The 12,304-nt window shown below is 40.8% G+C and overlaps 1 protein-coding gene across 1 annotated transcript in view; it reads left to right on the top strand.

The window, feature by feature from the left end:
- Nucleotides 1-12,304, top strand: part of LOC117598256 (cubilin-like) — a 133,024-nt gene that overhangs the window by 14,031 nt on the left and 106,689 nt on the right. Inside the window, exons 8-15 of the mRNA XM_053237502.1 lie at nt 2,375-2,473; nt 2,624-2,668; nt 3,068-3,218; nt 3,373-3,557; nt 6,277-6,427; nt 6,583-6,761; nt 10,950-11,048; nt 11,198-11,242. Coding sequence (XP_053093477.1) covers nt 2,375-2,473; nt 2,624-2,668; nt 3,068-3,218; nt 3,373-3,557; nt 6,277-6,427; nt 6,583-6,761; nt 10,950-11,048; nt 11,198-11,242 — 954 coding nt within the window. The remainder of the gene's footprint in view (nt 1-2,374; nt 2,474-2,623; nt 2,669-3,067; nt 3,219-3,372; nt 3,558-6,276; nt 6,428-6,582; nt 6,762-10,949; nt 11,049-11,197; nt 11,243-12,304) is intronic.

The following is a 12,304-nucleotide window of genomic DNA, read 5'->3' as shown; positions in this document are numbered from 1 at the left end:
AAAAGATATAACAATAGAATAGTAAAACGCTGTAAATGTAAATATACTATGACACTATGTATTTACTATGATAAATATAGTGTTGGCAGCAAGAGTGCAGGTGGTCAATACAGTATTTTGTGTATGGTGTTTTAGGAGCAATTTAAGAAAGAAATGTGCAAAGATTGCAAAGGGAATGGAATGTTGTTCAGTTGGGTATGAGTTTGTGTGTGTGTGTGTTTGTGCATGTATGTTAGAAACTGTTACACAGTCTGGCTGTGAAGCCCTGAATGCTTCGGTACTTTTTGCCAGACAGAAGCAGGGTCAAGAGTTTATGTGAGGGGTGCATGTGGTCATCCACAATGCTGGTAGCTTTGCGGATGCAGTGTGTGGTGTAAATGTCTATGATGGAGGGAAGAGAAACTCGTATGATTTTTTCTGCTGTCCTCGCTATCAGCTGCAGTGTTTGTGATCCACAACGGTGCAATTTCCAAATTAGGCAGTGATGCGTATGCTCAGGATGCTCTCGATAGTTCCTCTTTAGAATGTGGTGATGATGGGGGGTGTGACATAGGCTTTTCTCAGTCTTCGTAGAAAGTAGAGACGCTGCTGGGCTTTCTCGGCTATAAAGCTGGTGTTCAAGGACCAGGTGAGGTTCTCCATGAGCTGAACACCAAGGAATTTGGTGCTCTTGATGATCTCCACGGAGGAGCCGTCGATGTTCAGAGTGGTCGCTCTGTGCTCTCCTGAAGTCCACAACCATCTCTTTTGTTTTGCGCATGTTTAGAGACAGGTTGTTGGCTCTGCACCAGTCTGTTAGCCACTACACCTCCTCTCTGTATGCCGGCAAGTTGTTCTTGCTGATGAGACCCACCACTGTCATGTCATCAGTGAACTTGATGATGTGATTTGAGCTGTGCATTGCTGTACAGTTGTGAGTCAGCAGAGTGAACAGCAGTGAACTAAGCACACAGCCCTTGGGGGCTCCAATGCTCAGTGTGATGGTGTTGGAGATGCTGCTTCTGATCCGGACTGAGGTCTCCCAGTCAGGAAGTCCAGGATCCAGTTGCAGAGGGAGGTGTTCAGGCCCAGCAGGCTAAGCTTTCCAATCAGGTGCTGATGAGTTATAGTGTTGATTGCTTAGCTAAAGTCTATGAACAGCATTCGAACGTACATGTCCATTTTGTCCAGGTGGGTGAGGGCCAGATGGAGTGTAGTGGCAATGGCATAATCTGTTGAGCATATGCGAACTGCAGGGGTGCCAGTGAGGGGACAGCAGGGTCTTGATGAGCCTTGATGAGCCTCTCGAAGCACTTCGTGACGATCAGTGTGTGATGGGACGGTAGTCATTGAGGCTGGACACTGAAGACTTCTTCGGCATGGGGACGATGGTGGTGGCCTTGAGGCACATTGGAATGACGGTGCTGCTGAGGGAGATATTGAAGATGTAAGTGAGAAGATCTGCCAACTAGTCTGCACATCCTCTGAGCCAGGAATAATGTCTGGTCTAGCAGCTTTCCATGAGTTGGCTCTGCATAGAGTTTTCTTCACATCAGCCTTGGTAAAGCATAGTATCTTACAGCTGGGAGGAGCGGTGGTCTTCCTTGCCATCCCATCATTCTGCCTCAAACAAAGCATAAAAGTTATAAGCACATGCCCGGGACAGTTTGGCCCTCGCTGTTATCAGTGCCACTTTGTCATCTCCTCTGAAGGCGGAGTCTCAGGTCATCATCAGCACACGTATCTTCTCCGTCATCCATGGCTACTTGATAATCGCTCTTTTTATGGTGGCACTCTGGAGTCAATACAATAAAATTGCACTTGTCAATGAAATCCACTGATAAAATGATGAATGAAATGAATTTAAATTATGACGTATTAATTGAGATGGGAGCTCCTCATAATCCTTTTATTTACAGTTACACTTTTCTACCACTAGTTGTTTCTGCAATACACATGGTATGATGAGTAGTTCTAAACATACGCACATGCTCACACACAAGAATCACTTGTCATATCACATTCTATTCATAGAAACTTGTGTGTCATAACTGTCCAGGACAATACCCTTCTCCTTGAACAGAGAGCACGTACTTGTGGCCCAGTATTCCGAAAATACCAAAAAAAAAACCTTCTTACACGCAAATAAACCTGGTTACTTTCCATCTTGCTCTCTTCACTTTCAGTTGCCCTCTGCTAATGGGCACATATGCTGACACTCTTTTTAGGATCCTGAAAAGTCCAGTACAAAAGTAAAGAAGCGAATGTCAGAGACAAATCATCTCTTGGTTTCTTATGACTACATTTGGAGTGCATTGTATACAATTACATATTGGGCAATCAGTGTTATAGCTTATACATTTTTGGTCTTAAACATATTTTGTTCTTTGAACAGATTCCCCATCCTGCAGGTATAACTGTGGTAACAATCTCAGTGTGTGTTCCTGCAACAGCGACTGTCAGGACAACAGAAACTGCTGCTATGATTATAATGGTGAGAAAAATGTCAAGATTTAATGATTAAAAAATATCCCAAGGACACATTTGTAAATTCAGTTCCTTAAGATAATTTACAACACCCGTTGATATATAAATTAAAAAAAAGCCTAATAATGTTTGTTTCTTAATATGATCTCTCTAACAGATTACTGTTCCACAACTGTCCCTGAAACCACACCACCACAATCAGGTACATTTACATGAACAGGAATAAAACACATGCTGTGGTCCTATTATAAGAGATGATGTGGATTTACTGTTACCACCCCAAAGTTGATTGTTTGCCTATAACAGCATATCTCAAAGTGTTTTATTCCTCTTATTCAACAATTACTACCATGACTACATTTTAAAGTTGGCAGGTCATGCTTTCTCTACATTAATAGTTACATTTAATGTTGTGGAAAATCCTGAAACAAGGATTGGGTTTGATCCTGAGCTTGGGGTACTGTGCAGTATTGTACATGAACACACTCCCTGTAGAAAAGTTCCATAACCAAATAATTAAACCTCTGTGCTGCCAGGGCAGTGTTATACTGCATTTACAGTGAATATAAACTGATATACAGAGAGGTTTGATATTTTTCAGATGGAGGTGCATGTGGTGGAATTTTAACTCAATCAAAAGGAGAATTTTTCAGTCCCAATTTCCCCCTTAATTATCCTAATAATGCTGAGTGCACATGGAGGCTGCAGGGTCCTGAGCAGAAGGTGGTTTCATTAACCTTCACGTTTGTTGAGTAAGAAGTTATTTTCTTTCCTTTTTCTTTGCTGATTAATTTGAATAGTACACTATGCAAATGTGGTTCTCTTGTTTACTAAAATGCTAGTTTGATTTTAACCAGTTTAGTATAATGAACATTATATTGCATTTTTTTACCACTCTTTCTTCAGTTTGGAGTCAAACGTGGACTTAGTCCATGTGTACGATGGTCTGACTGATGAGGATCCACATTTGGGTGTTGTGACTGCAAATCAGACAAATTCATTCAACTCCAGCAGCAGACACATGACCGTCATTTTCTCCAGTGATTGGAGCGTGACTCAACAAGGCTTTCGAGCAGAATGGGCTTTCATAGGTACGTGTTATTTAATCTCATTACAATTCCATTCATATTGTATATGGACAGTTCAGTGCAAAAATGTGTATTCCCCATTTTTTTCAATAGAAACAACTGGATGTAAGAGAGAGTAGTGCAGACATAAGCACTTGGGAAGTGGAAGGCTTTAGCATGACAGACATTAGGTGGAGGTATTTAAACTATTGAAGATCATTATTGAACATGATATGCAGATGTTAGTAATCTGAGGGATGCAGAGCTCTATAGGCATGGTGAGACTCTACCTTGCCTTGCAGAGGATGTCGCTCCCTCTCTCTGGCTTTGCCTTTAACTTTCCTCCCCCTGCTGGCTTTGTGGTGGCCGCTGGTCCACAGTCGAGCTCCACTTTGAACATCATGCCACTCCTCAGCTATGTGGAAAATTGCTCTGCCTCACCGCATTGTGGTGGATGTCGCACTTTCTTCTGGCTATGCTAGGGGTGGTGCTCATGAGGTCCCTGATCATCTGAGCGACATCTCGTAAATACATATCTCCTTACAGAAAACTTCACTAGCATCTGCATTAAGTCTCTGTGAATGAGCTGTTAGAAACCATAAAGTATTAGCATGAGTGCATTAATATAAATTATGATTTGCAGCTAAACTACTGTCAGAGCTGCTATTATAGAAAATGAACACCTTCTAAACGAGCCGAATCGAGCATTCACCAGCATTGTGGTATAGCATTAAATATCAAACAAATTTTGCATTGTATTTAATGTTTAATATATTTAAACATCAAATGTAGCATTACTTTAATAATAATTATTTAATGACAGTTGAAATGAAAGTTCAGCTATTTTGGTTTTATTAAAAGGAGTGTAGCAGGCAAACCAAAAGGCTAATCTATACTCAGAAACATGACACAGGTAAATGGTCTAGCAAGCAGCAAACAGACATAAACTAGACAAGAATAACTCTGTAAATGTGAAGCAGGCTATAATCAAAACACTAACCAAAACAGACAGAAAACAGAGGCTTGGATTAGTCACAGACACAAGGCTGGAGCATGACTTTGAGTGAAAACCAGTGCTTGACTGGAGGTCATGTGATGAGGAGGTCTGAGGCCTATGGAAACTTCAGTAGTTACAGACATGGGCATGGTAGTTTTTCTGGAGATGACTATAAGTATTTAAAGTGTGCTATTATTATTATTATTATTATTATTATTATTATTATTGTTATTATTATTATATAAAACAAAGGACCTAAGTGTCTAAGCTCAGTGTGTTCATTAGGGGCAAACTAACAATTGTCCCATCAGCTCCTTCAAACAGACTTTAGAATCATGCTCTTAATTTAATTTTCTTTCTCCTGCTAATGGACTCTCAGTGTAGACAGCACTGAGAAAAAGTTGTACAAATCATACCTAGCTAGCAATGTAAAAATTTTCAATAATGGTAGATAGTGGTCTCCTCTCCAAAACCTTATATACTTTCCCTTGGAGGCTAAGGAGTGTGATTAACCTATAATAGGCACACACATCCTGGTCCCATTTTAAAAAACTAATTCATAAATAGAACTGTGATGTGAATTCATCTATTAAATGATTGACTATACATTCTGTTTAATCCTACTAAATCTAGAAAATTATCCTGTTTAATGTGGCTGTAATAAATAAAATTATATATATATATATATATATATATATATATATATATATATATATATATATTTTTTTTTTTTTTTTTCAGAGAATAAGAAGGCCCTTGTTAGTAATATATGAAGTTACGATTTTACGATCTGTTAAAGTCAAAACTAGGGCAAAACTAAAGAGAAATATGTGAATAAATAATGGAAGAGATAGAAGAAAATAAAAAAAGAAAAGCCAAAGAAAGCAAAGTACAAAAGCAGAGTATCAAAATATGCTTCATTTGTAGCAGACAGACAAAAAAATTCAAAATATTAAGCAATAACAACATCACAATAATGGGCAGAAGGTCAGGCTATCAGCAATTAGAGTACACAGGGCACAGTATAGTCTTGAGCCGCTATGTTTGCAGGCCTTAGTGCATCTTGGGAGTTGGAGTTTGTTAGCGATTCCAGTGTTGACATGACAGAGAGAAAAGAGAAAAATATATGCATGTGCGCACGCGCACGCCAACAAATCAAAGCCTAATTTGACAGCAAATTAATACTTGGTGTAAAAAACAACATAAGGGGAAAAAATACAAAAAGAGGAGAAAATATAATGGGGACCAAAAGTCGAGAAAGTGGAAGATGCTGAGTAGCAAAAATTACAAGAAAAATATGTTGAAAGAAAAAAGTTTCAAAGTTAAAAATGGTGGACAGAACCACTCCTGGTGGCATGGTGGCACATCAGTTACCATTGCTGCCTCACAATTCCAGGGTCTTGGGTTTGATCCTGAGCTTGGGGTACTGTGCAGTATTGTACATGAACACACTCCCTGCGTTCATGTGGGTTTGTCTTCTGATCCACCACAACTCTGGTCAGGATAAAGCAATTATTGAAGATCAATGAATGAACCCTTGCTCAGTCTGTTGAGTAATTCATTAACAATTGATGTTTAAAATATGATATTGTAAAAAAAAACATAAAGTGCATCAGCACAACCCTGCTGTCCTAGTGTAGAAAAGTTCCCTATCCAAATAATTAAACGTCTGTGTTTCCACGGCAGTGTTATACTGCATTTACAGTGAATATAAACTGATATACAGAGAAGTTTGATATTTTTCAGATGGAGCTCTATGTGGTGGAAATTTGACTCAATCAAAAGGGGAATTTTTCAGCCCCAATTTTCCCCGTAATTATCCTAATAATGCTGAGTGCACATGGAGGCTGCAGGGTCCTGAGCAGAAGGTGGTTTCATTAACCTTCACGTTTGTTGAGTAAGAAGTTATTTTCCTTCCTTTTTATTTGCTGATTAATTACACAAGTTCATATGCAAATGTGCTTCTCTTGTTTACTAAAATGCTAGTTTGATTTTAGCCAGTTTACTGTAATGAACATTATATTGCATTTTTTACTTGCATTCTTTCTTCAGTTTGGAGTTAAACTGGGACTCAGTAGATGTGTACGATGGTCTGACTGATGAGGATCCACATTTGGGTGCTGTGACCCAGACAAATTCATTCAACTCCAGCAGCAGATACATGACCGTCATTTTCTCCAGTGATGAGGGCTGGACTCAACAAGGCTTTCGAGCAGAATGGGCTTTCATAGGTAAGTGTTATTTAATCTCATTACAATTCCATTCATATTGTATCTGGACAGTTCAGTGCATAAATGTGTATTCCCCTTTTTTTTCAATAGAAGTAGAGGGTAGTGCAGACATAAGCACTTGGGAAGTGGAAGGCTTTACCATGACAGATTTTAGGTGGAGGTATTTAAATTATTGCTGATCACCATTGAACATGATATGCAGATGTTAGTAACCTGGAGGCTGCAGAGCTCTGGGTGCATGCTGCTGTAGGCATAGTGGGACTCTAGCTTGAACCAGTTGTCTAAACATGGCAGTATCGTTATCCTTATTTGCTGTTATTAGTGTCCCCTTGTCACCTGCTCTGAAGGCGGAGTCTCGGGCCATCAGCAGCGCACACATCTTCTCTGTCATCCATGGCTATTAGCAATCTCATAATAATGGGGTAACCCCTTTTTTTAATTGCGGCGCTCTGAAACCTATAAGTTAAATTGCACTCTCTTGTTTAAATTTTAAATAATTAATCTACTGTGCAAGTCGCCCCTAACCCAAAGAGAGCGTTCCAGTCTTTTCCGGGAGAGAACCAGGGCCTCAGATTTGGTTCAGAGCTGTGCAACAGTATAGAGCTTTTCCACTATTCCTCAGCCTGGCTTAAACCAGCTTTGTTTCTCTTAAAGTTCGACTATCAGAATTATTAGGTTTCCTTTCCAGGGGTCTGTAGACCAAAGCATGTGTAGAATAAGATCTAAATCTGTGCCTAAGAATTGCCATTATTCACTAGAAAATTGCCATGTACAATGTATGTCGATAAATCCTACACATTCTAACTTACCCTACTCGTGCACAACCGTACATTCATATTAAGAAATGACCTTAAGTTGCCATATACAGTATGTTAACAAGCTTCTGTTGAAAATGGGTGATTTTATGGTTATATGTGTGCAATCTATTGCTCCAGTGACATTTGGAAAACCCGTGATGGTGTGAAAAATCCCTCATTGTTGTCTTTTTCTGCTGCCATATTTGGCTCATAGTTGGTTGGGAAATGCCAAACTCATCTCCAAATTCATTGAAATGTGCCTGTGAATAAACACCCTAGAGTAGGAGTGACTTTACTGTTGTCATTGGCCTCTCCACAATTGAAGCATATTGCAGGCAGAGATCAACTAAAATTGCACTCGGCAAATGAAATCCACTGATAAAATAATGAATGAAATGAATTTAAATGATGAAATATTAATTGGGATGGGAGCTCCTCATAATCCTTTTATTTACAATTACACTTTCCGAACATTAGTCGTTTCTGCATACATGGTGATGAATAGTTCTAAATATATGCACATCATTACACACAAGAATCATTTGACATATCACATTCTATTCATAGAAACTTGTGTGTCATAACTTCTCGTGACAATACGCCTCCCCATCAACAGAGAGCATGCAATTGTGGCCCAGTATGCTTACACGCAAATAAACCTGGTTACTTTCCAGCTCGCTCTCGTCACTTTCAGTTGCCCTCTGCTAATAGCCACATATGCTGACACTCTTTTTAGGATCCTGAAAAGTCCAGTACAAAAGTAAAGAAGCGAATGTCAGAGACAAATCATCTCTTGGTTTCTTATGACTACATTTGGAGTGCATTGTATACAATTATATACTGGGCAACCAGTCTTATAGCTTATACATTTTTGGTCTTAAACATATTTTGTTCTTTGAACAGATTCCCCATCCTGCAGGTATAACTGTGGTAACAATCTCACGAAACGAATGCATGTGGTCATCCACAATGCTGGTGGCTTTGCGGATGCAGTGTGTGGTGTAAATGTCTATGATGGAGGGAAGAGAAACTCGTATGATTTTTTTCTGCTGTCCTCGCTATCAGCTGCAGGGTCTTGTGATCCACAACGGTGCAATTTCCAAATTAGGCAGTGATGCGTATGCTCAGGATGCTCTCGATAGTTCCTCTTTAGAATGTGGTGAAGATGGGGTTTGGGTGGGAGATAGGCTTTTCGCAGTCTTCGTAGAAAGTAGAGACACTGCTGGGCTTTCTTGGCTGTAAAGCTTGTGTTCAGGGACCAGGTGAGGTTCTCCACCAGCTGAAGTCGAAGCTGAACTGCTCTCCTGAAGTCCACAACCATCTCTTTTGTTTTGCGCATGTTTAGAGACAGGTTGTTGGCTCTGCACCAGTCTGTTAGCCGCTACACCCCCTCTCTGTATGCTCACAAGTTGTTCTTGCTGATGAGACCCACCACTGTCATGTCATCAGTGAACTTGATGATGTGATTTGAGCTGTGCATTGCTGTACAGTTGTGAGTCAGCAGAGTGAACAGCAGTGAACTAAGCACACAGCCCTTGGGGGCTCCAATGCTCAGTGTGATGGTGTTGGAGATGCTGCTTCCGATCCGGACTGAGGTCTCCCATTCAGGAAGTCCAGGACCCAGTTGCAGAGGGAGGTGTTCAGGCCCAGCAGGCTCAGCATTCCAATCAGGTGCTGATGAGTTTTAGTGTTGATTGCTTAGCTAAAGTCTATGAACAGCATTCGAACATACATGTCCTTTTTATCCAGGTGGGTGAGGGCCAGATGGAGTGTAGTGGCAATGGCATAATCTGTTGAGCATATGCGAACTGCAGGGGTGCCAGTGAGGGGACAGCAGGGTCTTGATGAGCCTTGATTAGCCTCTCGAAGCACTTCATGATGATCAGTGTGTGAGGGGATGGTAGTCGTTGAGGCTGGACACTGAAGACTTCTCCAGCATGGGGACGATGGTGGTGGCCTTGAGGCACACTGGAATCACCGCGCTGCTCAGGGAGTTATTGAAGATGAAAGTGAGAACATCTGCCAACTAGTCTGCACATCCTCTGAGCTAGGAATATTGTCTGGTCTAGCAGCTTTCCATGAGTTGGCTCTGCATAGAGTTTTCTTCACATCAGCCTTGGTAAAGCACAGTATCTTATAGCTGGGAGGAGCGGTGGTCTTCCTTGCCATCCCATCATTCTGCACCTCAAACCAAGCGTAAAAGTTATCAGCACATCTGGAAGGTAGGCATCATTGTCACAGGCAGGTGATGTTGTCCTGTAGCTTGTGATGGTCGGGATGCCCTGCCACATGCACCGCTTGTCACCGCTGTCTTGGAAGTGGCCGTGGATACTCTGGGCGTGTGCGTGCTTTGCCTGTCTGATGGCCCTGGAGAGTTTGGCCCTCTCTGTTATTAGTGCCACTTTGTCACCTGCTCTGAAGGCAGAGTCTCAGGTCATCATCAGCACACGTATCTTCTCCGTCTTCCATGGCTACTCGCAATTTCTTGATAATCGCTCTTTTTATTGTGGCAATCTGGAGTCTATAAGTTAAGTTACACTCTCTTGTTTAAAGTCTAGATAATTAATCTACTCTGCGAGTCACCTCTAACCCGAAGAGAGCATTCCACTCTTTTCTGGGAGAGAACCATGGCCTCAGATTTGGTTCAGAGCTGTGCAACAGTATAGAGCTTGTAAGGCAGGCGGCATTATTTGGCTCATAGTTGGTTGGGAAGTGCCAAGCTCATCTCCAAATTGTGCCTGTGAATAAACACCCTAGAGTAGAAGTGACTTTTCTGTTGTCATTGTCCTCTCCAAAATTGAGGCAGAGATCAACTAAAATTGCACTCGGCAAATGAAACCCACTGATAAAATGATGAATGAAATGAATTTAAATGATGACATATTAATTGGGATGGGAGCTCCTCATAATCCTTTTATTTACAGTTACACTTTTCTACCACTAGTTGTTCCTGCAGTACACATGGTATGATGAATAGTTCTAAACATATGCACATCCTAACACACAAGATTCACTTGTCATATCACATTCTATTCATAGAAACTTGTGTGTCATACCTGCCCAGGACAATACGCCTCCCCATCAACAGAGAGCACGCAATTGTGGCCCAGTATTCCGAAAATACCAAAAAAAAACCTTCTTACATGCAAATAAACCTGGTTACTTACCAACTCGCTCTCTTCACTTTAAGTTTCCCTCTGGTAATGGCTACATATGCTGACACTCTTTTTAGGATCCTCAAAGGTTCAGTACAAAAGTAAATTAGCAAATGTCAGAGACAAATCATCTCTTATGACTACATTTGGAGTGCATTGTATACAATTACATACTGGGCAACCAGTCTTATAGCTTATACATTTTTGGTCTTAAACATATTTTGTTCTTTGAACAGATTCCCCATCCTGCAGGTATAACTGTGGTAACAATCTCAGTGTGTGTTCCTGCACCAGTGACTGTCAGGACAACAGAAACTGCTGCTATGATTATAATGGTGAGAAAAATGTCAAGATTTAATGATTAAAAAATATCCCAAGGACACATTTGTAAATTCAGTTCCTTAAGATAATGTGCAACACCCATTGATATATAAATAAAAAAAAGCCTAATAATTTTTATTTCTTAATATGATCTCTCTAACAGATTACTGTTCCACATCTGTCCCTGAAACAACACCACCATCATCAGGTATATTCACATGAACAGGAATAAAATACATGGTGTGGTGCTTTTATAAGAGATAATCAGCGATGGGGTGGTGTGATGATGTGAATTTGCTGTTATCACCCTAAAGTTGATTGTTTGCCTATAACAGCATGTCTCAAAGTGTTTTATTCCTCTTATACAACAGCAGTTACAGTGATTACATTTTAAAGTTGGCAATATTGTGGATATTCCTGAAACAAGTTAGTTCATGTTCTCACTTATGTTATAACAGCTATAAAAATATAATGGGGACTAAAAGTCTAGAAAGTGGAAGATGCTGAGTAGCAAAAATTACAAGAAAAATATGTTGAAAGCAAAAAAGTTTCAAAGTTAAAAATAGTGGACAGAACCACTCCTGGTGGCATGGTGGCACATCAGTTACCATTGCTGACTCACAAATCCAGGATCTGAGCTTGCGGTACTGTGCAGTATTGTATATGAACACACTCTCTGTGTTCACTCCCTGTGTTCATGTGGGTTTCCTCTGGGTTCTCCAGAGATTGTCCGAAAAACATGCAGGTGCCCTATGATGGACTGGAGTACAATTCGGGGTGAATTGTCCCACCTTATGCCCAGTGTTACTCGGATTGGCTTCTGATCTACCACAACCCTGATCAGGATAAAGCAGTTCCCCTTCAGGGTGACATTGCGACCAGGAAGCTTAAAAGCATGCGCGGTGGATACAGCGGGAGCTTTCATTCATTCAGCGCGCACTCTGTGTGTCTGTAGAAATCCTTTTAAACTGTTTGTTTGTTTCACTAAGACGAAACATCAGGATAAAGCAGTTCCCCTTCAGGAACTCGAGCTGCGTCGAAACGTTATGGGAATGACTTCAGCATGACCACGCTCTGAATTAGTCCAATGGATGGGCGAGACGTCACAGGCGGGGTGACGTAGCAACCAGGAAGCTTAAAAGCATGCCCGGTGGATACAGCAGGAGCTTTCATTCATTCAGCGCGCACTCTGTGTGTCGGTAGAAATCATTTTACACTGTTTGTTTGTTTCACAAAGACGAAACATACGGGCGAGAGCAGGCAGCGTTTC

Source organism: Pangasianodon hypophthalmus, chromosome 10 (assembly GCF_027358585.1).
Source record: "Pangasianodon hypophthalmus isolate fPanHyp1 chromosome 10, fPanHyp1.pri, whole genome shotgun sequence".
Lineage (NCBI taxonomy): Eukaryota > Metazoa > Chordata > Actinopteri > Siluriformes > Pangasiidae > Pangasianodon > Pangasianodon hypophthalmus.
Note: the sequence above shows the minus strand (reverse complement) of the source record. Positions and strands in the feature narration are given on the sequence as shown.